Source organism: Coturnix japonica, chromosome 1, assembly GCF_054131305.1.
Source record: "Coturnix japonica strain WE chromosome 1, WE-NBRP24, whole genome shotgun sequence".
In the NCBI taxonomy this organism is placed as follows: Eukaryota; Metazoa; Chordata; class Aves; order Galliformes; family Phasianidae; genus Coturnix; species Coturnix japonica.
In genome coordinates this window covers 175612812-175633006 of record NC_140663.1, presented here as the reverse complement: position 1 = coordinate 175633006, position 20195 = coordinate 175612812, and the positions used below count along the sequence as shown (strand labels likewise).

The 20195-nt window shown below is 50.5% G+C and overlaps 3 protein-coding genes and 2 pseudogenes across 3 annotated transcripts; all 5 read left to right on the top strand.

Annotated features, from left to right (window-relative positions):
• The first annotated feature begins 50 nt into the window (after nucleotides 1-50).
• On the top strand, nucleotides 51-6895 carry LOC146762875 (ubiquitin carboxyl-terminal hydrolase 35-like; annotated as a pseudogene).
• Nucleotides 6747-7828, top strand: LOC146762874 (uncharacterized). Its single transcript, XM_085539798.1, has one exon. It carries the CDS (start codon nucleotides 6938-6940, stop codon nucleotides 7826-7828), a length of 891 nt encoding a protein of 296 aa, XP_085395924.1. The 5' UTR covers nucleotides 6747-6937.
• Nucleotides 7829-10015: 2187 nt separating this feature from the next.
• Nucleotides 10016-11633, top strand: LOC146762873 (ubiquitin carboxyl-terminal hydrolase 35-like). The gene is made up of 2 exons (XM_085539711.1): nucleotides 10016-11129; nucleotides 11393-11633. The coding sequence occupies exon 1, from the start codon at nucleotides 10016-10018 to the stop codon at nucleotides 11081-11083; it is 1068 nt and encodes a 355-aa protein (XP_085395837.1). The 3' UTR covers nucleotides 11084-11129; nucleotides 11393-11633.
• Nucleotides 11634-14788: 3155 nt separating this feature from the next.
• LOC146762872 (uncharacterized) lies at nucleotides 14789-15908 on the top strand. The gene has a single exon (XM_085539623.1). It carries the CDS (start codon nucleotides 14904-14906, stop codon nucleotides 15906-15908), a length of 1005 nt encoding a protein of 334 aa, XP_085395749.1. The 5' UTR covers nucleotides 14789-14903.
• A 201-nt stretch (nucleotides 15909-16109) lies between these two features.
• Nucleotides 16110-19981, top strand: LOC146762871 (ubiquitin carboxyl-terminal hydrolase 35-like; annotated as a pseudogene).
• Nucleotides 19982-20195: the final 214 nt, after the last annotated feature.

The following is a 20195-nucleotide window of genomic DNA, read 5'->3' as shown; positions in this document are numbered from 1 at the left end:
CTGCAGAGTGATGCTTTGCCAAACGAGCCTGCATCCCTTTCACTGTACCCATGTTCTCTCTCTTCCAGATAGCAGGACAAACGGCCTCAGTTTCCAAAGAAACAGAGTGCCAGGAAAAGGACAACGAAGTTGCTTCCAACCTGCTCAGCCTGAAGTACCAGCTGCCCAGCTGCCCAGTCGTGGCTTCCAAATCACAGTCAAGGAAGATTGGCTTATTGAACTCGGGAAACACTTGCTACATGAACAGTGTCATACAGTCTCTCTTCATGGCTTCAGAGTGAGTTGTTGCTCCCTTGTTCCCTCTTAGGACTGCTCCCGGGTTGCTCTTTGCACTGGCATTGTGCTTCCCACAATGCTAATTGTCCATCTTGTTTTGCATCTGCGGTTGTCTTCTGCAGCTTTCGGCATTCCGTGTTGAATTTAAACGAGAGTGACCTCCAGCCCCTGATGACAAAACTGAAGTCGCTCTTTGCATTGTTGGAGCACAGTCAGGTAATTATTTCATGTTCTAGTTATTTCTTTGGACCAAAGTCCAAAAACCACAACAGCAACAAACCTTTAGATTCCAGATGTTGTGAATCTTTCATATCTGAGGGAAAGTAAGAAAAATAGCCCATACACAAAGTAATTAGGAGTCCTTTCTCCACCAACCTGAAATTTAACATGAGTGACTCCAGATGGGTCATATCTCAGTCCATTGGTGAAGGCACCCGTCTGTCCCGCAGAGACACCGTGTTGACTTTTCACTTGATGTGAGCCCACTGACCCGCACCTCTCTGTTTTCCAAGACTTGACTGGCAGCTTTGCCTTGTTCCATTGTGGTGCTACACCATCACAGATCCATTGCAGGTCTCTTTCAGGGGGTAACGTAGAGAACATCTTAGCTTGCAGATTTGGTCATAAAAGAGCCTGTTCATTCCAAGCAGGTTATGGTGTGTTTGATGTGCATTCACATACTTGCTTGTTGTGTAGCTCGTAGTTAATGATTTCCCAGTAATTTCCTAAAATCCTATAATGCCTGCAGAGATCAGAGGATAAATGGAAGTTTAGTCGATTTTTATAGATTTCTTTTTTTAATAAATGGACTTGGTATCAAATTAAGGATCAAATTAAGTACAGGCTGAAGTTAGTAGAAGTCTGTGGGTCAGGAACAGAAAGCATTTTGAAAATGAATGAAGAAATGAATGCATGTATTGTTCATATGAATACCTAATTGATACGTGCTGGTAAAAGGGGGCACATAGAATCTGTTATCCCCGTGGCAGTCCAACAGAGGGATGTTCAGCAGGGCTGAAATTCATCCTCCCAGTGCTGGTTGCCACATACCAAACCAGTCTTCTCCTATATGAAGTGAGACCCGGTGGCTTAAATGTGTTTTTCCCTCTCTCTACCAGCAACCTGCCATCTCACCAGAGAGCTTCCTGTCTGCCTCCCAGCCATTCTGGTTTACCCCTGGTTCTCAGCAGGACTGCTCGGAGTATCTCAAGTACCTCCTGAATCGGTATGTGGCAAGCAGTATTAATTTTGGAGCCCAGACGCGGTGATGCCCCAAGCATTCACATCATATGAAATGCTGACCCCTCTGAAGTGGTGCGAGCGGCTGAGAACAGAGACTGGGAGTAAAAGATGGGAAAACCGGTCTGGGACTTCTTAGTAGAACTCTGTTTGTGCCGACCTGGGGGGAAGAAATGAATTGGGCTTGAAAATTTCTGAAATTGCCCCACGTTCAGAGGAAAAGTGTTTGCCTGACAAGCCTCCTCTCTAAAATGGTGATTTTGCCTTTCTTTCACCAACAAATCCCAAGTCCCCAGAGTCCTGGTGATGCCCTGCAAAGTGGGGTCAATACACGTTGACCATCTGTGCCTTCTGCACCACCACACTTGGCATCAGGCCCCTGTGCACACACAGAAACCATACTGTAGAAACTCGTGCTGTATGTTTTATTGTTCTCATCTTTTTCCTTCTACCAAAGATTACATGAAGAAGAAAAAACTGAAAAGATCTACTACCAGCAGCTCAAGGAATCCAGCTTGATGTCTCAAGCCATGGAGCATCAATCCCTAAACAAGACACTGGTTGAGAAGATGTTTGGGGGAAAAATGTTGACAAAGATTCGTTGCTTGAAGTGTTTAAACGTCTCTTCACGAGAAGAAGCATTCACAGACCTGTCATTGGCGTTCCCCCCATCAGACAGGCCCACGTGCAGGCCAGGAAGCACCTCTGTTTTACAAGTGAAAGAAATCGGCCCACAGTTTATTGAGTCCCCCAAAAAGCAGCCAACAGGATCTGCCTGGATCCGGAGGAAGCCTGCTGTGTCTGGAGATCCCGGAGCCCAGCCGGTGCTGATGGAAATACTGGGTTTGCAGGAGCCCAGAGAACCAGCACATACAACCAGAGATGCTCACTGGGCTTCTGGGGAGCAGACACGCGTTCCTAAGGAGTCCCGATCTCTTGGGGATTTAATCAACAATTTTCTATCCCCAGAGAGACTGACCGCAGAGAATCAATACCACTGCAAGAAATGTGCTTCCTTGCAGGATGCTGAGAAGGTGGCAGAGCTGACAGAGGCCCCACATTACCTCATCCTCACACTGCTGCGCTTCTCCTTTGACCCAAAGACCATGAAGAGGACAAAGATCCTGGAGAATGTCTCCATTCCTGAGGTGCTCAAACTGCCCGTCCACGTCAGCTCTGAGGAAACTGAGAACATTTGTCAGCATGAGATGGGCAGATCTGACCTGGGCAGCACCTTCGTGTCCACCGTGTACGACCTCTGCAGCGTGGTGGTGCACTCGGGCATCACCTCTGAGAGCGGACACTACTACTGCTTCTGCAGAGAGTGCACCGATACCGTGCCCAACACACAGCTTCTGGATGGGACACCAAAACTGGCTTCCAACAAGCAGCTGGACTCTGAGATCCCGTGGTACCTCTTCAACGACCACAGGGTTTCCACCTGCTCCTTTGAAACCATCAGCAACCTGACTTCTTTATTTCCCAGTGCCACTGCCTACATGCTCTTCTACAGGCAGCGGGCAGAGAGACCAAGCTCCCCACTGCATGCGGCTGTGGCAGAAGTCAGGAAACTGCACAGCCGGTCCTTCCCTCAGTAAGGACTTGATGGAAGCCATCTCCAAAGACAACATCCTCTACTTGCAGGTAGATATCGCAGCTTGCACTTTCCCATTGAGATTGGGTGTCTAGGTGCTGGTTTTGAATCACCCATGTGGCTGGAGAGATACGACACTTTGATGTATCTCTCCAACCAACTTTGAGAGATGAGTTACATGTCTCAGCAACACCAGATTATTTGGGGGAAAAATTGTCCAGATCAAATGGGACAGCACAAAATGGTGGGAGCAATTCCCAAGCATCATTTCCATGTGTATAACAACAATGTACTTCTGTCGTTTCTCCTACAGGAGCAGGAGCAGGAAAAGGGGGCGAGGAACAGAGCTGTCTACATTTCCACCTTGCCAACATCCCCGCTGTGGTGGAGAGACTCCATAAGAAGACAGTTCCTGATACAACACAGTGCAGCCCCCTGAAAAGGTTGAAAGTTCACAGCTAGAAAGACATCCAACGTCCAAAACATCCTTCATCCAGCCACCACCAGAGTCCTCCACCACATCTTTGTGACACATGCTTAAAAGAGCGGGACAGCAAATTAATAATTTCTCAAAATTCCATCCATTTTCCCTAATAAACATCCCTCCACCACAATCTCATGTGTCTTATGGTGTTTGATTCAACACATTACCAGTATTCCAAGGTAGTGAGCCTGCAAGCTTGCTTGGCGGCACTGAGCAGCAACCGGTTGACCTGGACGATGCTGAGAGACCGAGCGGCTTTGGTTGGGACTTTTGTGCTCCACTGGGCCCTTCTTGTGTCACTGGTGACCTCTGGGTGCTGTGAGAGGACACGGCAGACCCAGCTGTTTGTCCAGATGTGTCTTTAGGACTTGGTTATTCTGGTGTTACTTGGTTACTCTGGGCCAGACCTGCCAGGCTTGACAACCAGGCTGTCATTTAAGACGCCTTGAACTAAGGCCCTTAAACCCACTGGCTACTTCTTAAAAAAGGAAAGGAACAAAACCAGATTCGCTGTATGCACCCTATGAAAGTGCACACTATGGAAAGCAGAAGTGGAGTCCTCAGTACATGGAGACATGGAGCTGTTGGAGCACATGCAGCTCCATGGACACACGTGGACAAGCACGACTCATACAGGCACAATGGGAACATCTGGGGGCAATCGCGGGGCCCAGCGTGTTTTCTCCAAGAGGTGAGTGTCCTGCTGTGCCCGTGGCACAGAGCTGCCCCCGCCGTGGGTTGCAAAAGGAGCTCATTTCTGTTCCCAAAATAGGAGCGGGTTGCCACACAGCCCGTCTGTCCTTTGGCCCTTCTGGCAGCACTGGGCAGAGGAGCCCGACGGGACTTGGCATGTGGCTCCACGTCCGCCGGCGCTGCCGTCAGCCCTGTGCCGTCGGTGCGGCGCGGCGTTGCTCAACCCCCGGGCACTGACGGGCAGATGTGGAGTCCTCAGTACAGGGGAATAAACATGGAGCAGCTGGTGCATGCAGGGTATTGGGTAGGTGGTTCCTGCGTGCACCAGGGGTGGAGTCAGGGAGGTCATGAGTATCTGGGGCGGTCACACGTACCAGTATATAGGGTTTGTGGCGCGGCATTAAATGCGTACTTATGGCGTTAGACACAGGGTGTGAGTCCAATCACTTCCCTGTGCGCAGAGGCATGGCACTTTCACTCGGCACCCTTAATTTGTCGCCAGCTCAGGAGGCAGCAAGGCTGTTGATCCACAGGGCCCAAAACAGCAGTCCCTGGTCACCAAGCAGAAGGCCTACAGCTTCCTGGCATCCTGGGACACCTTTGGGACTACCTTGTGCTAGGAGGGAGAACCTGGCTCATTACAGATGCCTTGATAACTATCTGCATTCTCTGGCTGCTGAGTTCTGAGGGGCAGCGTTCAGAGGACACCAAGAGAAGGACCTCCGCATGGTCCTGCTGGTTTGGTCTAACCTCCTGGCCCATCAGGTCTGAGGACAGGAAGACAAACCAGGATGCCATTGGCCCCCTTGGCCACCTGGGCAAACACACTGTTGGCTCATATTCAGCAGACTGTCCATCAGCACAGGGACAACACAAGGTCCCTTTCCCTCAGGCAGCTTTCCAGCCACACCTCCCCAAGCCAGTAGGGTTGCCTGGGGTTGCTGTAATCAAAATGCAGGACCTGACACTTGGCCCTATTGAAATCCACACAGGATACATTGGCACATTCATCCCGTCTATTCAGGTCCCTCTGTAGTGCCTTTCTGCCTTCTGGCAGATGAACACTCCCTCCCAGCTTGGTGTCCTATGAATGTTGTAAGAATGGCTGGAGAGCAGCCCTGAGGAGAAGGACCTGGGAGTGTGGCTCGATGCAAGGTTCAGTAAGAGCTGTCAGTGTGTGCATGCAGCCCAGGGAGCCAACCATATCCGGGGTTGCATAAGGAGAAGTGTGACCAGCAGGTTGAGGAAGGTGATTCTGCCCCTGTGCTCCACTCTTGTGAGTCCCCACATGCAGTACTGCATCCACTTCTGGAGCCCCCAGCACAAGAAGTGCATGGAGCTGGTGGAGAAGGTCCAGAGGAGGGCCACAAAGATGATCAGAGGGCTGCAGCACATCTCCTATGGGAACAGGCTGATGGAATTGGGGCTCTTTGGCCTAGAGAAGTCTCTGAGGGAACCTTATAGTGGTCATCCCAAACATGAGGGAACCCTACAGGAAAGCTGGAGAGGGACTTTTTAAACAGGCAAGTAGAGACGGGAAACAGGGAAATGGCTTTCAAGGGGAAGAGGCTAGTTTTAGGCCATAGATTAGGAAGACATTCTTTAGTGTGAGGCACTGGCACAAGTTTCCCAGTGAGGATAGGATGCCCCCTTCCTGGAAGCATTCAAGGCCAGGCTGGATGGGGCCGTGAGCAACATGGTCTACAGGGAGGTGTCTCTGCCTTTAGCAGGGGTCTGCAACTGTATGATCTTCAAGGTCCCTCCCAACCCTAAGCATTCTGTGCTGCTATGATTCAATGAATCGATGGATGGGAGGAAGTGGAGGTGTGACAGGGAGATGGAATTTGGGAGTTGGGTGCCCAGCCCCAAGTTGGGTGCATGGGGGCCCTCCTCCATGCCCAGGTGACATGCGGAACCAGACTCTATAACCAGAATTCTTGTATTGTAACAATAGCAATGTCGACATGTCCCACTAGTCCTTTCCTTCTGAGATTCCCCAAAGCCTAGGATACTTAATCTTCATGAAAGGCCCCTATTTACCTGATTCCTACTTTCACAGGAGCCACGCTGCTGCTCCAAATGCAGACAACAATCCCATTTATATTTTTTCTAGACGGACAGCAGAGCATGCTTCTTTTATTTAATCCTGCTAGGCTGGAGGTGCTGCCGATGGGAAAACAAAATGGATCTGGAGCTGAAGTTAGAAAAAAGCACAGTGCATCCAGCTGTTATTCAGGGTCTTTCATGAAACTGGCGTCCAAGGAGGATCCAAATCCTTCCGTCTGCTGCCGTGTCGGCTTCCTGCTTTGTGGGAGTGGCACATGGAGGAATTCCCTGAGCCTCAACCCTCTGCCTTGACGAGATGCAAGTCTAAAAAATTGTCACAGGTTACCTAGATTTACCTGTGCCCGTGACAGGGGCAGCCACCATGGAATCCACCAGAACACACTGGCAGTCCTATGGGCGGTGCAGGGGAAAGGCATTGTGACATCACAGAGCAGGGCGTGCCATCAGACTTAGTCAAGTCGCGCTGGCAGCCTCCCCCAGCTCAGACTCGTGGAGCAGCCGCTCCGTCCTGGTGGTCACAGCTGGAGCTCTGCTCTGGGTGACAGCCATTTGTGCGTTGAGATTGTTCTTTGCGAGAGATCAGGATGAATCTCAGCCTGGCTCTCCTGCTGGCCGTGGCTCTGACTATGTCTCCATTTGTGGGACATGGCTCTGGCTATGCCAGCTATCTCAGCTGGGTCTGGAATCGGGACCCAAAAGAGAATGTTCCTGAGGAGCAGCATCCGGTGGAGACCAAGACCCTGACCTCCACTTGGCCCTGCTGGTTTGGCCTGACCTCCTGCCCTGTCAGGGTGGAGGACAGGAAGAAAAATCAGGACATTCCTCAGGAGCAGCATCCAGTGGAGAACAAGATCTCGAGCTCCACTTGGCCATGTTGGTTTGGCCTGACCTCCTGCCCTGTCAGGGTGGAGGACAGGAAGAAAAATCAGGACATTCCACAGGAGCAGCATCCAGTGGAGAACAAGATCCTGACCTCCACTTGGTTGAGTTGGTTTGGCTTGACATTCACCAAAGGAACTGAGGGCAGGAAGAAAAACCAGGTCGTTCCCCAGGAGCAACAACCCGTGGAGACCAAGATTCTGACCGGCTACTGGCCCTGCTGGCTTGGCCCTTCCCAGTGCCCCAAACAGGTCCGGCACAGAGGCAGCAAGGTTGTTGTTCCTGAGGGCACAAAGCAGCAGTCCCCAGGCACCAAGTGGAAGCTCTACAGCTTGCCTTGCTTCCTGGCCCACCTCTGGGACTACCTGGTGCAAAGAAAAAGAACCTGGCTCCTTATAGATCCCTTGATACTCACCTGCATTTACTGCCTGTCGAGGATGGCCTGCGGCCTCTGGAGAAGACTAAGAAACCCTCGGGGACAGGTGAGCGATCGAGTTGAATTGCACAGGGAGGGTACCGTGTCTGCACAGCAGGGAGCCATCAAGGCCATAAACTTGGAGACCTTTAAGGAAAGCAGACCCCCAGAAGACCGTTAGCTCTCCCCAGGGACTTGCCCAGCCACAGGGCTGTCACGCAGTAAGAGACCCCCACGCAACTCAGGGCCTGCCAGAGGAGGTGGTGTGAGCCCCACGGGCTCCCCCGAGCATTCCCACGAGGCTGGAAAAATTCTCCGTGCAAACCAAAGCCCTGCAGAGTGATGCTTTGCCAAACGAGCCTGCATCCCTTTCACTGTACCCATGTTCTCTCTCTTCCAGATAGCAGGACAAACGGCCTCAGTTTCCAAAGAAACAGAGTGCCAGGAAAAGGACAACGAAGTTGCTTCCAACCTGCTCAGCCTGAAGTACCAGCTGCCCAGCTGCCCAGTCGTGGCTTCCAAATCACAGTCAAGGAAGATTGGCTTACTGAACTCGGGAAACACTTGCTACATGAACAGTGTCATACAGTCTCTCTTCATGGCTTCAGAGTGAGTTGTTGCTCCCTTGTTCCCTCTTAGGACTGCTCCCGGGTTGCTCTTTGCACTGGCATTGTGCTTCCCACAATGCTAATTGTCCATCTTGTTTTGCATCTGCGGTTGTCTTCTGCAGCTTTCGGCATTCAGTGTTGAATTTAAACGAGAGTGACCTCCAGCCCCTGATGACAAAACTGAAGTCGCTCTTTGCATTGTTGGAGCACAGTCAGGTAATTATTTCATGTTCTAGTTATTTCTTTGGACCAAAGTCCAAAAACCACAACAGCAACAAACCTTTAGATTCCAGATGTTGTGAATCTTTCATATCTGAGGGAAAGTAAGAAAAATAGCCCATACACAAAGTAATTAGGAGTCCTTTCTCCACCAACCTGAAATTTAACATGAGTGACTCCAGATGGGTCATATCTCAGTCCATTGGTGAAGGCACCCGTCTGTCCCGCAGAGACACCGTGTTGACTTTTCACTTGATGTGAGCCCACTGACCCGCACCTCTCTGTTTTCCAAGACTTGACTGGCAGCTTTGCCTTGTTCCATTGTGGTGCTACACCATCACAGATCCATTGCAGGTCTCTTTCAGGGGGTAACGTAGAGAACATCTTAGCTTGCAGATTTGGTCATAAAAGAGCCTGTTTATTCCATGGTGTGTTTGATGTGCATTCACATACTTGCTTGTTGTGTAGCTCGTAGTTAATGATTTCCCAGTAATTTCCTAAAATCCTATAATGCCTGCAGAGATCAGAGGATAAATGGAAGTTTAGTCGATTTTTATAGATTTCTTTTTTTAATAAATGGACTTGGTATCAAATTAAGGATCAAATTAAGTACAGGCTGAAGTTAGTAGAAGTCTGTGGGTCAGGAACAGAAAGCATTTTGAAAATGAATGAAGAAATGAATGCATGTATTGTTCATATGAGTACCTAATTGATACGTGCTGGTAAAAGGGGGCACATAGAATCTGTTATCCCCGTGGCAGTCCAACAGAGGGATGTTCAGCAGGGCTGAAATTCATCCTCCCAGTGCTGGTTGCCACATACCAAACCAGTCTTCTCCTATATGAAGTGAGACCCGGTGGCTTAAATGTGTTTTTCCCTCTCTCTACCAGCAACCTGCCATCTCACCAGAGAGCTTCCTGTCTGCCTCCCAGCCATTCTGGTTTACCCCTGGTTCTCAGCAGGACTGCTCGGAGTATCTCAAGTACCTCCTGAATCGGTATGTGGCAAGCAGTATTAATTTTGGAGCCCAGACGCGGTGATGCCCCAAGCATTCACATCATATAAAATTCTGACCCCTTTGAAGTGGTGCAAGTGGCTGAGAACAGAGACTGGGAGTAAAAGATGGGAAAACCGGTCTGGGACTTCTTAGTAGAACTCTGTTTGTGCCGACCTGGGGGGAAGAAATGAATTGGGCTTGAAAATTTCTGAAATTGCCCCACGTTCAGAGGAAAAGTGTTTGCCTGACAAGCCTCCTCTCTAAAATGGTGATTTTGCCTTTCTTTCACCAACAAATCCCAAGTCCCCAGAGTCCTGGTGATGCCCTGCAAAGTGGGGTCAATACACGTTGACCATCTGTGCCTTCTGCACCACCACACTTGGCATCAGGCCCCTGTGCACACACAGAAACCATACTGTAGAAACTCGTGCTGTATGTTTTATTGTTCTCATCTTTTTCCTTCTACCAAAGATTACATGAAGAAGAAAAAACTGAAAAGATCTACTACCAGCAGCTCAAGGAATCCAGCTTGATGTCTCAAGCCATGGAGCATCAATCCATAAACAAGACACTGGTTGAGAAGATGTTTGGGGGAAAAATGTTGACAAAGATTCGTTGCTTGAATTGTTTAAACGTCTCTTCACGAGAAGAAGCATTCACAGACCTGTCATTGGCGTTCCCCCCATCAGACAGGCCCACGTGCAGGCCAGGAAGCACGTCTGTTTTACAAGTGAAAGAAATCGGCCCACAGTTTATTGAGTCCCCCAAAAAGCAGCCAACAGGATCTGCCTGGATCCGGAGGAAGCCTGCTGTGTCTGGAGATCCCGGAGCCCAGCCGGTGCTGATGGAAATACTGGGTTTGCAGGAGCCCAGAGAACCAGCACATACAACCAGAGATGCTCACTGGGCTTCTGGGGAGCAGACACGCGCTCCTAAGGAGTCCCGATCTCTTGGGGATTTAATCAACAATTTTCTATCCCCAGAGAGACTGACCGCAGAGAATCAATACCACTGCAAGAAATGTGCTTCCTTGCAGGATGCTGAGAAGGTGGCAGAGCTGACAGAGGCCCCACATTACCTCATCCTCACACTGCTGCGCTTCTCCTTTGACCCAAAGACCATGAAGAGGACAAAGATCCTGGAGAATGTCTCCATTCCTGAGGTGCTCAAACTGCCCGTCCACGTCAGCTCTGAGGAAACTGAGAACATTTGTCAGCATGAGATGGGCAGATCTGACCTGGGCAGCACCTTCGTGTCCACCGTGTACGACCTCTGCAGCGTGGTGGTGCACTCGGGCATCACCTCTGAGAGCGGACACTACTACTGCTTCTGCAGAGAGTGCACCGATACCGTGCCCAACACACAGCTTCTGGATGGGACACCAAAACTGGCTTCCAACAAGCAGCTGGACTCTGAGATCCCGTGGTACCTCTTCAACGACCACAGGGTTTCCACCTGCTCCTTTGAAACCATCAGCAACCTGACTTCTTTATTTCCCAGTGCCACTGCCTACATGCTCTTCTACAGGCAGCGGGCAGAGAGACCAAGCTCCCCACTGCATGCGGCTGTGGCAGAAGTCAGGAAACTGCACAGCCGGTCCTTCCCTCAGTAAGGACTTGATGGAAGCCATCTCCAAAGACAACATCCTCTACTTGCAGGTAGATATCGCAGCTTGCACTTTCCCATTGAGATTGGGTGTCTAGGTGCTGGTTTTGAATCACCCATGTGGCTGGAGAGATACGACACTTTGATGTATCTCTCCAACCAACTTTGAGAGATGAGTTACATGTCTCAGCAACACCAGATTATTTGGGGGAAAAATTGTCCAGATCAAATGGGACAGCACAAAATGGTGGGAGCAATTCCCAAGCATCATTTCCATGTGTATAACAACAATGTACTTCTGTCGTTTCTCCTACAGGAGCAGGAGCAGGAAAAGGGGGCGAGGAACAGAGCTGTCTACATTTCCACCTTGCCAACATCCCCGCTGTGGTGGAGAGACTCCATAAGAAGACAGTTCCTGATACAACACAGTGCAGCCCCCTGAAAAGGTTGAAAGTTCACAGCTAGAAAGACATCCAACGTCCAAAACATCCTTCATCCAGCCACCACCAGAGTCCTCCACCACATCTTTGTGACACATGCTTAAAAGAGCGGGACAGCAAATTAATTTCTCAAAATTCCATCCATTTTCCCTAATAAACATCCCTCCACCACAATCTCATGTGTTTTATGGTGTTTGATTCAACACATTACCAGTATTCCAAGGTAGTGAGCCTGCAAGCTTGCTTGGCGGCACTGAGCAGCAACCGGTTGACCTGGACGATGCTGAGAGACCGAGCGGCTTTGGTTGGGACTTTTGTGCTCCACTGGGCCCTTCTTGTGTCACTGGTGACCTCTGGGTGCTGTGAGAGGACACGGCAGACCCAGCTGTTTGTCCAGATGTGTCTTTAGGACTTGGTTATTCTGGTGTTACTTGGTTACTCTGGGCCAGACCTGCCAGGCTTGACAACCAGGCTGTCATTTAACACGCCTAAACTAAGGCCCTTAAACCCACCGGCTACTTCTTAAAAAAGGAAAGGAACAAAACCAGATTCGCTGTATGCACCCTATGTAAGTGCACACTATGGAAAGCAGAAGTGGAGTCCTCAGTACATGGAGACATGGAGCTGTTGGAGCACATGCAGCTCCATGGACACACGTGGACAAGCACGACTCATACAGGCACAATGGGAACATCTGGGGGCAATCGCGGGGCCCAGCGTGTTTGCTCCAAGAGGTGAGTGTCCTGCTGTGCCCGTGGCACAGAGCTGCCCCCGCCGTGGGTTGCAAAAGGAGCTCATTTCTGTTCCCAAAATAGGAGCGGGTTGCCACACAGCCCGTCTGTCCTTTGGCCCTTCTGGCAGCACTGGGCAGAGGAGCCCGACGGGACTTGGCATGTGGCTCCACGTCCGCCGGCGCTGCCGTCAGCCCTGTGCCGTCGGTGCGGCGCGGCGTTGCTCAACCCCCGGGCACTGACGGGCAGATGTGGAGTCCTCAGTACAGGGGAATAAACATGGAGCAGCTGGTGCATGCAGGGTATTGGGTAGGTGGTTCCTGCGTGCACCAGGGGTGGAGTCAGGGAGGTCATGAGTATCTGGGGCGGTCACACGTACCAGTATATAGGGTTTGTGGCGCGGCATTAAATGCGTACTTATGGCGTTAGACACAGGGTGTGAGTCCAATCACTTCCCTGTGCGCAGAGGCATGGCACTTTCACTCGGCACCCTTAATTTGTCGCCAGCTCAGGAGGCAGCAAGGCTGTTGATCCACAGGGCCCAAAACAGCAGTCCCTGGTCACCAAGCAGAAGGCCTACAGCTTCCTGGCATCCTGGGACACCTTTGGGACTACCTTGTGCTAGGAGGGAGAACCTGGCTCATTACAGATGCCTTGATAACTATCTGCATTCTCTGGCTGCTGAGTTCTGAGGGGCAGCGTTCAGAGGACACCAAGAGAAGGACCTCCGCATGGTCCTGCTGGTTTGGTCTAACCTCCTGGCCCATCAGGTCTGAGGACAGGAAGACAAACCAGGATGCCATTGGCCCCCTTGGCCACCTGGGCAAACACACTGTTGGCTCATATTCAGCAGACTGTCCATCAGCACAGGGACAACACAAGGTCCCTTTCCCTCAGGCAGCTTTCCAGCCACACCTCCCCAAGCCAGTAGGGTTGCCTGGGGTTGCTGTAATCAAAATGCAGGACCTGACACTTGGCCCTATTGAAATCCACACAGGATACATTGGCACATTCATCCCGTCTATTCAGGTCCCTCTGTAGTGCCTTTCTGCCTTCTGGCAGATGAACACTCCCTCCCAGCTTGGTGTCCTATGAATGTTGTAAGAATGGCTGGAGAGCAGCCCTGAGGAGAAGGACCTGGGAGTGTGGCTCGATGCAAGGTTCAGTAAGAGCTGTCAGTGTGTGCATGCAGCCCAGGGAGCCAACCATATCCGGGGTTGCATAAGGAGAAGTGTGACCAGCAGGTTGAGGAAGGTGATTCTGCCCCTGTGCTCCACTCTTGTGAGTCCCCACATGCAGTACTGCATCCACTTCTGGAGCCCCCAGCACAAGAAGTGCATGGAGCTGGTGGAGAAGGTCCAGAGGAGGGCCACAAAGATGATCAGAGGGCTGCAGCACATCTCCTATGGGAACAGGCTGATGGAATTGGGGCTCTTTGGCCTAGAGAAGTCTCTGAGGGAACCTTATAGTGGTCATCCCAAACATGAGGGAACCCTACAGGAAAGCTGGAGAGGGACTTTTTAAACAGGCAAGTAGAGACGGGAAACAGGGAAATGGCTTTCAAGGGGAAGAGGCTAGTTTTAGGCCATAGATTAGGAAGACATTCTTTAGTGTGAGGCACTGGCACAAGTTTCCCAGTGAGGATAGGATGCCCCCTTCCTGGAAGCATTCAAGGCCAGGCTGGATGGGGCCGTGAGCAACATGGTCTACAGGGAGGTGTCTCTGCCTTTAGCAGGGGTCTGCAACTGTATGATCTTCAAGGTCCCTCCCAACCCTAAGCATTCTGTGCTGCTATGATTCAATGAATCGATGGATGGGAGGAAGTGGAGGTGTGACAGGGAGATGGAATTTGGGAGTTGGGTGCCCAGCCCCAAGTTGGGTGCATGGGGGCCCTCCTCCATGCCCAGGTGACATGCGGAACCAGACTCTATAACCAGAATTCTTGTATTGTAACAATAGCAATGTCGACATGTCCCACTAGTCCTTTCCTTCTGAGATTCCCCAAAGCCTAGGATACTTAATCTTCATGAAAGGCCCCTATTTACCTGATTCCTACTTTCACAGGAGCCACGCTGCTGCTCCAAATGCAGACAACAATCCCATTTATATTTTTTCTAGACGGACAGCAGAGCATGCTTCTTTTATTTAATCCTGCTAGGCTGGAGGTGCTGCCGATGGGAAAACAAAATGGATCTGGAGCTGAAGTTAGAAAAAAGCACAGTGCATCCAGCTGTTATTCAGGGTCTTTCATGAAACTGGCGTCCAAGGAGGATCCAAATCCTTCCGTCTGCTGCCGTGTCGGCTTCCTGCTTTGTGGGAGTGGCACATGGAGGAATTCCCTGAGCCTCGACCCTCTGCCTTGACGAGATGCAAGTCTAAAAAATTGTCACAGGTTACCTAGATTTACCTGTGCCCGTGACAGGGGCAGCCACCATGGAATCCACCAGAACACACTGGCAGTCCTATGGGCGGTGCAGGGGAAAGGCATTGTGACATCACAGAGCAGGGCGTGCCATCAGACTTAGTCAAGTCGTGCTGGCAGCCTCCCCCAGCTCAGACTCGTGGAGCAGCCGCTCCGTCCTGGTGGTCACAGCTGGAGCTCTGCTCTGGGTGACAGCCATTTGTGCGTTGAGATTGTTCTTTGCGAGAGATCAGGATGAATCTCAGCCTGGCTCTCCTGCTGGCCGTGGCTCTGACTATGTCTCCATTTGTGGGACATGGCTCTGGCTATGCCAGCTATCTCAGCTGGGTCTGGAATCGGGACCCAAAAGAGAATGTTCCTGAGGAGCAGCATCCGGTGGAGACCAAGACCCTGACCTCCACTTGGCCCTGCTGGTTTGGCCTGACCTCCTGCCCTGTCAGGACGGAGGACAGGAAGAAAACCCAGGTACTTCCTCAGGAACAGCATCCAGTGGAGAACAAGATCTCGAGCTCCACTTGGCCATGTTGGTTTGGCCTGACCTCCTGCCCTGTCAGGGTGGAGGACAGGAAGAAAAATCAGGACATTCCTCAGGAGCAGCATCCAGTGGAGAACAAGATCTCGAGCTCCACTTGGCCATGTTGGTTTGGCCTGACCTCCTGCCCTGTCAGGGTGGAGGACAGGAAGAAAAATCAGGACATTCCACAGGAGCAGCATCCAGTGGAGAACAAGATCCTGACCTCCACTTGGTTGAGTTGGTTTGGCTTGACATTCACCAAAGGAACTGAGGGCAGGAAGAAAAACCAGGTCGTTCCCCAGGAGCAACAACCCGTGGAGACCAAGATTCTGACCGGCTACTGGCCCTGCTGGCTTGGCCCTTCCCAGTGCCCCAAACAGGTCCGGCACAGAGGCAGCAAGGTTGTTGTTCCTGAGGGCACAAAGCAGCAGTCCCCAGGCACCAAGTGGAAGCTCTACAGCTTGCCTTGCTTCCTGGCCCACCTCTGGGACTACCTGGTGCAAAGAAAAAGAACCTGGCTCCTTATAGATCCCTTGATACTCACCTGCATTTACTGCCTGTCGAGGATGGCCTGCGGCCTCTGGAGAAGACTAAGAAACCCTCGGGGACAGGTGAGCGATCGAGTTGAATTGCACAGGGAGGGTACCGTGTCTGCACAGCAGGGAGCCATCAAGGCCATAAACTTGGAGACCTTTAAGGAAAGCAGACCCCCAGAAGACCGTTAGCTCTCCCCAGGGACTTGCCCAGCCACAGGGATCCCACACAGTAAGAGACCCCCACGCAACTCAGGGCCTGCCAGAGGAGGTGGTGTGAGCCCCACGGGCTCCCCCGAGCATTCCCACGAGGCTGGAAAAATTCTCTGTGCAAACCAAAGCCCTGCAGAGTGATGCTTTGCCAAACGAGCCTGCATCCCTTTCACTGTACCCATGTTCTCTCTCTTCCAGATAGCAGGACAAACGGCCTCAGTTTCCAAAGAAACAGAGTGCCAGGAAAAGGACAACGAAGTTGCTTCCAACCTGCTCAGCCTGAAGTACCAGCTGCCCAGCTGCCCAGTCGTGACTTCCAAATCACAGTCAAGGAAGATTGGCTTACTGAACTCGGGAAACACTTGCTACATGAACAGTGTCATACAGTCTCTCTTCATGGCTTCAGAGTGAGTTGTTGCTCCCTTGTTCCCTCTTAGGACTGCTCCCGGGTTGCTCTTTGCACTGGCATTGTGCTTCCCACAATGCTAATTGTCCATCTTGTTTTGCATCTGCGGTTGTCTTCTGCAGCTTTCGGCATTCCGTGTTGAATTTAAACGAGAGTGACCTCCAGCCCCTGATGACAAAACTGAAGTCGCTCTTTGCATTGTTGGAGCACAGTCAGGTAATTATTTCATGTTCTAGTTATTTCTTTGGACCAAAGTCCAAAAACCGCAACAGCAACAAACTTTTAGATTCCAGATGTTGTGAATCTTTCATATCTGAAGGAAAGTAAGAAAAATAGCCCATACACAAAGTAATTAGGAGTCCTTTCTCCACCAACCTGAAATTTAACATGAGTGACTCCAGATGGGTCATATCTCAGTCCATTGGTGAAGGCACCCGTCTGTCCCGCAGAGACACCGTGTTGACTTTTCACTTGATGTGAGCCCACTGACCCGCACCTCTCTGTTTTCCAAGACTTGACTGGCAGCTTTGCCTTGTTCCATTGTGGTGCTACACCATCACAGATCCATTGTAGGTCTCTTTCAGGGGGTAACGTAGAGAACATCTTAGCTTGCAGATTTGGTCATAAAAGAGCCTGTTCATTCCAAGCAGGTTATGGTGTGTTTGATGTGCATTCACATACTTGCTTGTTGTGTAGCTCGTAGTTAATGATTTCCCAGTAATTTCCTAAAATCCTATAATGCCTGCAGAGATCAGAGGATAAATGGAAGTTTAGTCGATTTTTATAGATTTCTTTTTTTAATAAATGGACTTGGTATCAAATTAAGGATCAAATTAAGTACAGGCTGAAGTTAGTAGAAGTCTGTGGGTCAGGAACAGAAAGCATTTTGAAAATGAATGAAGAAATGAATGCATGTATTGTTCATATGAGTACCTAATTGATACGTGCTGGTAAAAGGGGGCACATAGAATCTGTTATCCCCGTGGCAGTCCAACAGAGGGATGTTCAGCAGGGCTGAAATTCATCCTCCCAGTGCTGGTTGCCACATACCAAACCAGTCTTCTCCTATATGAAGTGAGACCCGGTGGCTTAAATGTGTTTTTCCCTCTCTCTACCAGCAACCTGCCATCTCACCAGAGAGCTTCCTGTCTGCCTCCCAGCCATTCTGGTTTACCCCTGGTTCTCAGCAGGACTGCTCGGAGTATCTCAAGTTCCTCCTGAATCGGTATGTGGCAAGCAGTATTAATTTTGGAGCCCAGACGCGGTGATGCCCCAAGCATTCACATCATATAAAATTCTGACCCCTTTGAAGTGGTGCAAGTGGCTGAGAACAGAGACTGGGAGTAAAAGATGGGAAAACCGGTCTGGGACTTCTTAGTAGAACTCTGTTTGTGCCGACCTGGGGGGAAGAAATGAATTGGGCTTGAAAATTTCTGAAATTGCCCCACGTTCAGAGGAAAAGTGTTTGCCTGACAAGCCTCCTCTCTAAAATGGTGATTTTGCCTTTCTTTCACCAACAAATCCCAAGTCCCCAGAGTCCTGGTGATGCCCTGCAAAGTGGGGTCAATACACGTTGACCATCTGTGCCTTCTGCACCACCACACTTGGCATCAGGCCCCTGTGCACACACAGAAACCATACTGTAGAAACTCGTGCTGTATGTTTTATTGTTCTCATCTTTTTCCTTCTACCAAAGATTACATGAAGAAGAAAAAACTGAAAAGATCTACTACCAGCAGCTCAAGGAATCCAGCTTGATGTCTCAAGCCATGGAGCATCAATCCATAAACAAGACACTGGTTGAGAAGATGTTTGGGGGAAAAATGTTGACAAAGATTCGTTGCTTGAAGTGTTTAAACGTCTCTTCACGAGAAGAAGCATTCACAGACCTGTCATTGGCGTTTCCCCCATCAGACAGGACCACGCGCAGGCCAGGAAGCACGTCTGTTTTACAAGTGAAAGAAATCGGCCCACAGTTTATTGAGTCCCCCAAAAAGCAGCCAACAGGATCTGCCTGGATCCGGAGGAAGCCTGCTGTGTCTGGAGATCCCGGAGCCCAGCCGGTGCTGATGGAAATACTGGGTTTGCAGGAGCCCAGAGAACCAGCACATACAACCAGAGATGCTCACTGGGCTTCTGGGGAGCAGACACGCGTTCCTAAGGAGTCCCGATCTCTTGGGGATTTAATCAACAATTTTCTATCCCCAGAGAGACTGACTGCAGAGAATCAATACCACTGCGAGAAATGTGCTTCCTTGCAGGATGCTGAGAAGGTGGCAGAGCTGACAGAGGCCCCACATTACCTCATCCTCACACTGCTGCGCTTCTCCTTTGACCCAAAGACCATGAAGAGGAGGAAGATCCTGGAGAATGTCTCCATTCCTGAGGTGCTCAAACTGCCCATCCTCGTCAGCTCTGAGGAAACTGAGGATGTTTGTCAGCATGAGATGGGCAGATCTGACCTGGGCAGCACCTTCGTGTCCACCGTGTACGACCTCTGCAGCGTGGTGGTGCACTCGGGCATCACCTCCGAGAGTGGACACTACTACTGCTTCTGCAGAGAGTGCACCGATACCGTGCCCCACACACAGCCTCAGGATGGGACACCAAAACTGGCTTCCAACAAGCAGCTGGACTCTGAGATCCCGTGGTACCTCTTCAACGACCACAGGGTTTGCACCTGCTCCTTTGAAACCATCAGCAACCTGACTTCTTTATTTCCCAGTGCCACTGCCTACATGCTCTTCTACAGGCAGCGGGCAGAGAGACCAAGCTCCCCACTGCATGCGGCTGTGGCAGAAGTCAGGAAACTGCACAGCCGGTCCTTCCCTCAGTAAGGACTTGATGGAAGCCATCTCCAAAGACAACATCCTCTACTTGCAGGTAGATATCGCAGGTGTATACAGCTTGCACTTTCCCATTGAGATTGGGTGTCTAGGGGCTGGTTTTGGATACCCATGTGGCTGGAGAGATACGACACTTTGATGTATCTCTCCAACCAACTTTGAGAGATGAGTTACATGTCTCAGCAACACCAGATTATTTGGGGGAAAAATTGTCGAGATCAAACGGGACAGCACAAAATGGTGGGAGCAATTCCCAAGCATCATTTCCATCTGTATAACAACAGTGTACTTCTGTCGTTTCTCCTACAGGAGCAGGAGCAGGAAAAGGGGGCGAGGAACAGAGCTGTCTACATTTCCACCTTGCCAACATCCCCGCTGTGGTGGAGAGACTCCATAAGAAGACAGTTCCTGATACAACACAGTGCAGCCCCCTGAAAAGGTTGAAAGTTCACAGCTAGAAAGACATCCAACGTCCAAAACATCCTTCATCCAGCCACCACCAGAGTCCTCCACCACATCTTTGTGACATGCTTAAAAGAGCGGGACAGCAAATTAATAATTTCTCAAAATTCCATCCATTTTCCCTAATAAACATCCCTCCACCACAATCTCATGTGTCTTATGGTGTTTGATTCCACACATTACCAGTATTCCAAGGTAGTGAGCCTGCAAGCTTGCTTGGTGGCACTGAGCAGCAACCGGTTGACCTGGACGATGCTGAGAGACCGAGCGGCTTTGGTTGGGACTTTTGTGCTCCACTGGGCCCTTCTTGTGTCACTGGTGACCTCTGGGTGCTGTGAGAGGACACGGCAGACCCAGCAGTTTGTCCAGATGTGTCTTTAGGACTTGTTACTCTGGTGTTACTTGGTTACTCTGGGCCAGACTTGCCAGGCTTGACAACCAGGCTGTCATTTAACACGCCTAAACTAAGGCCCTTAAACCCACCAGCTACTTCTTAAAAAAGGAAAGGAACAAAACCAGATTCGCTGTATGCACCCTATGTAAGTGCACACT

Excerpts from the sequence above, each read along its gene's own strand:
- LOC146762872 (XM_085539623.1), top strand. The coding sequence starts at position 14,904 with ATGAATCTCAGCCTGGCTCTCCTGCTGGCCGTGGCTCTGACTATGTCT.
- LOC146762874 (XM_085539798.1), top strand. The coding sequence starts at position 6,938 with ATGAATCTCAGCCTGGCTCTCCTGCTGGCCGTGGCTCTGACTATGTCT.
- LOC146762873 (XM_085539711.1), top strand. The coding sequence starts at position 10,016 with ATGGAGCATCAATCCATAAACAAGACACTGGTTGAGAAGATGTTTGGG.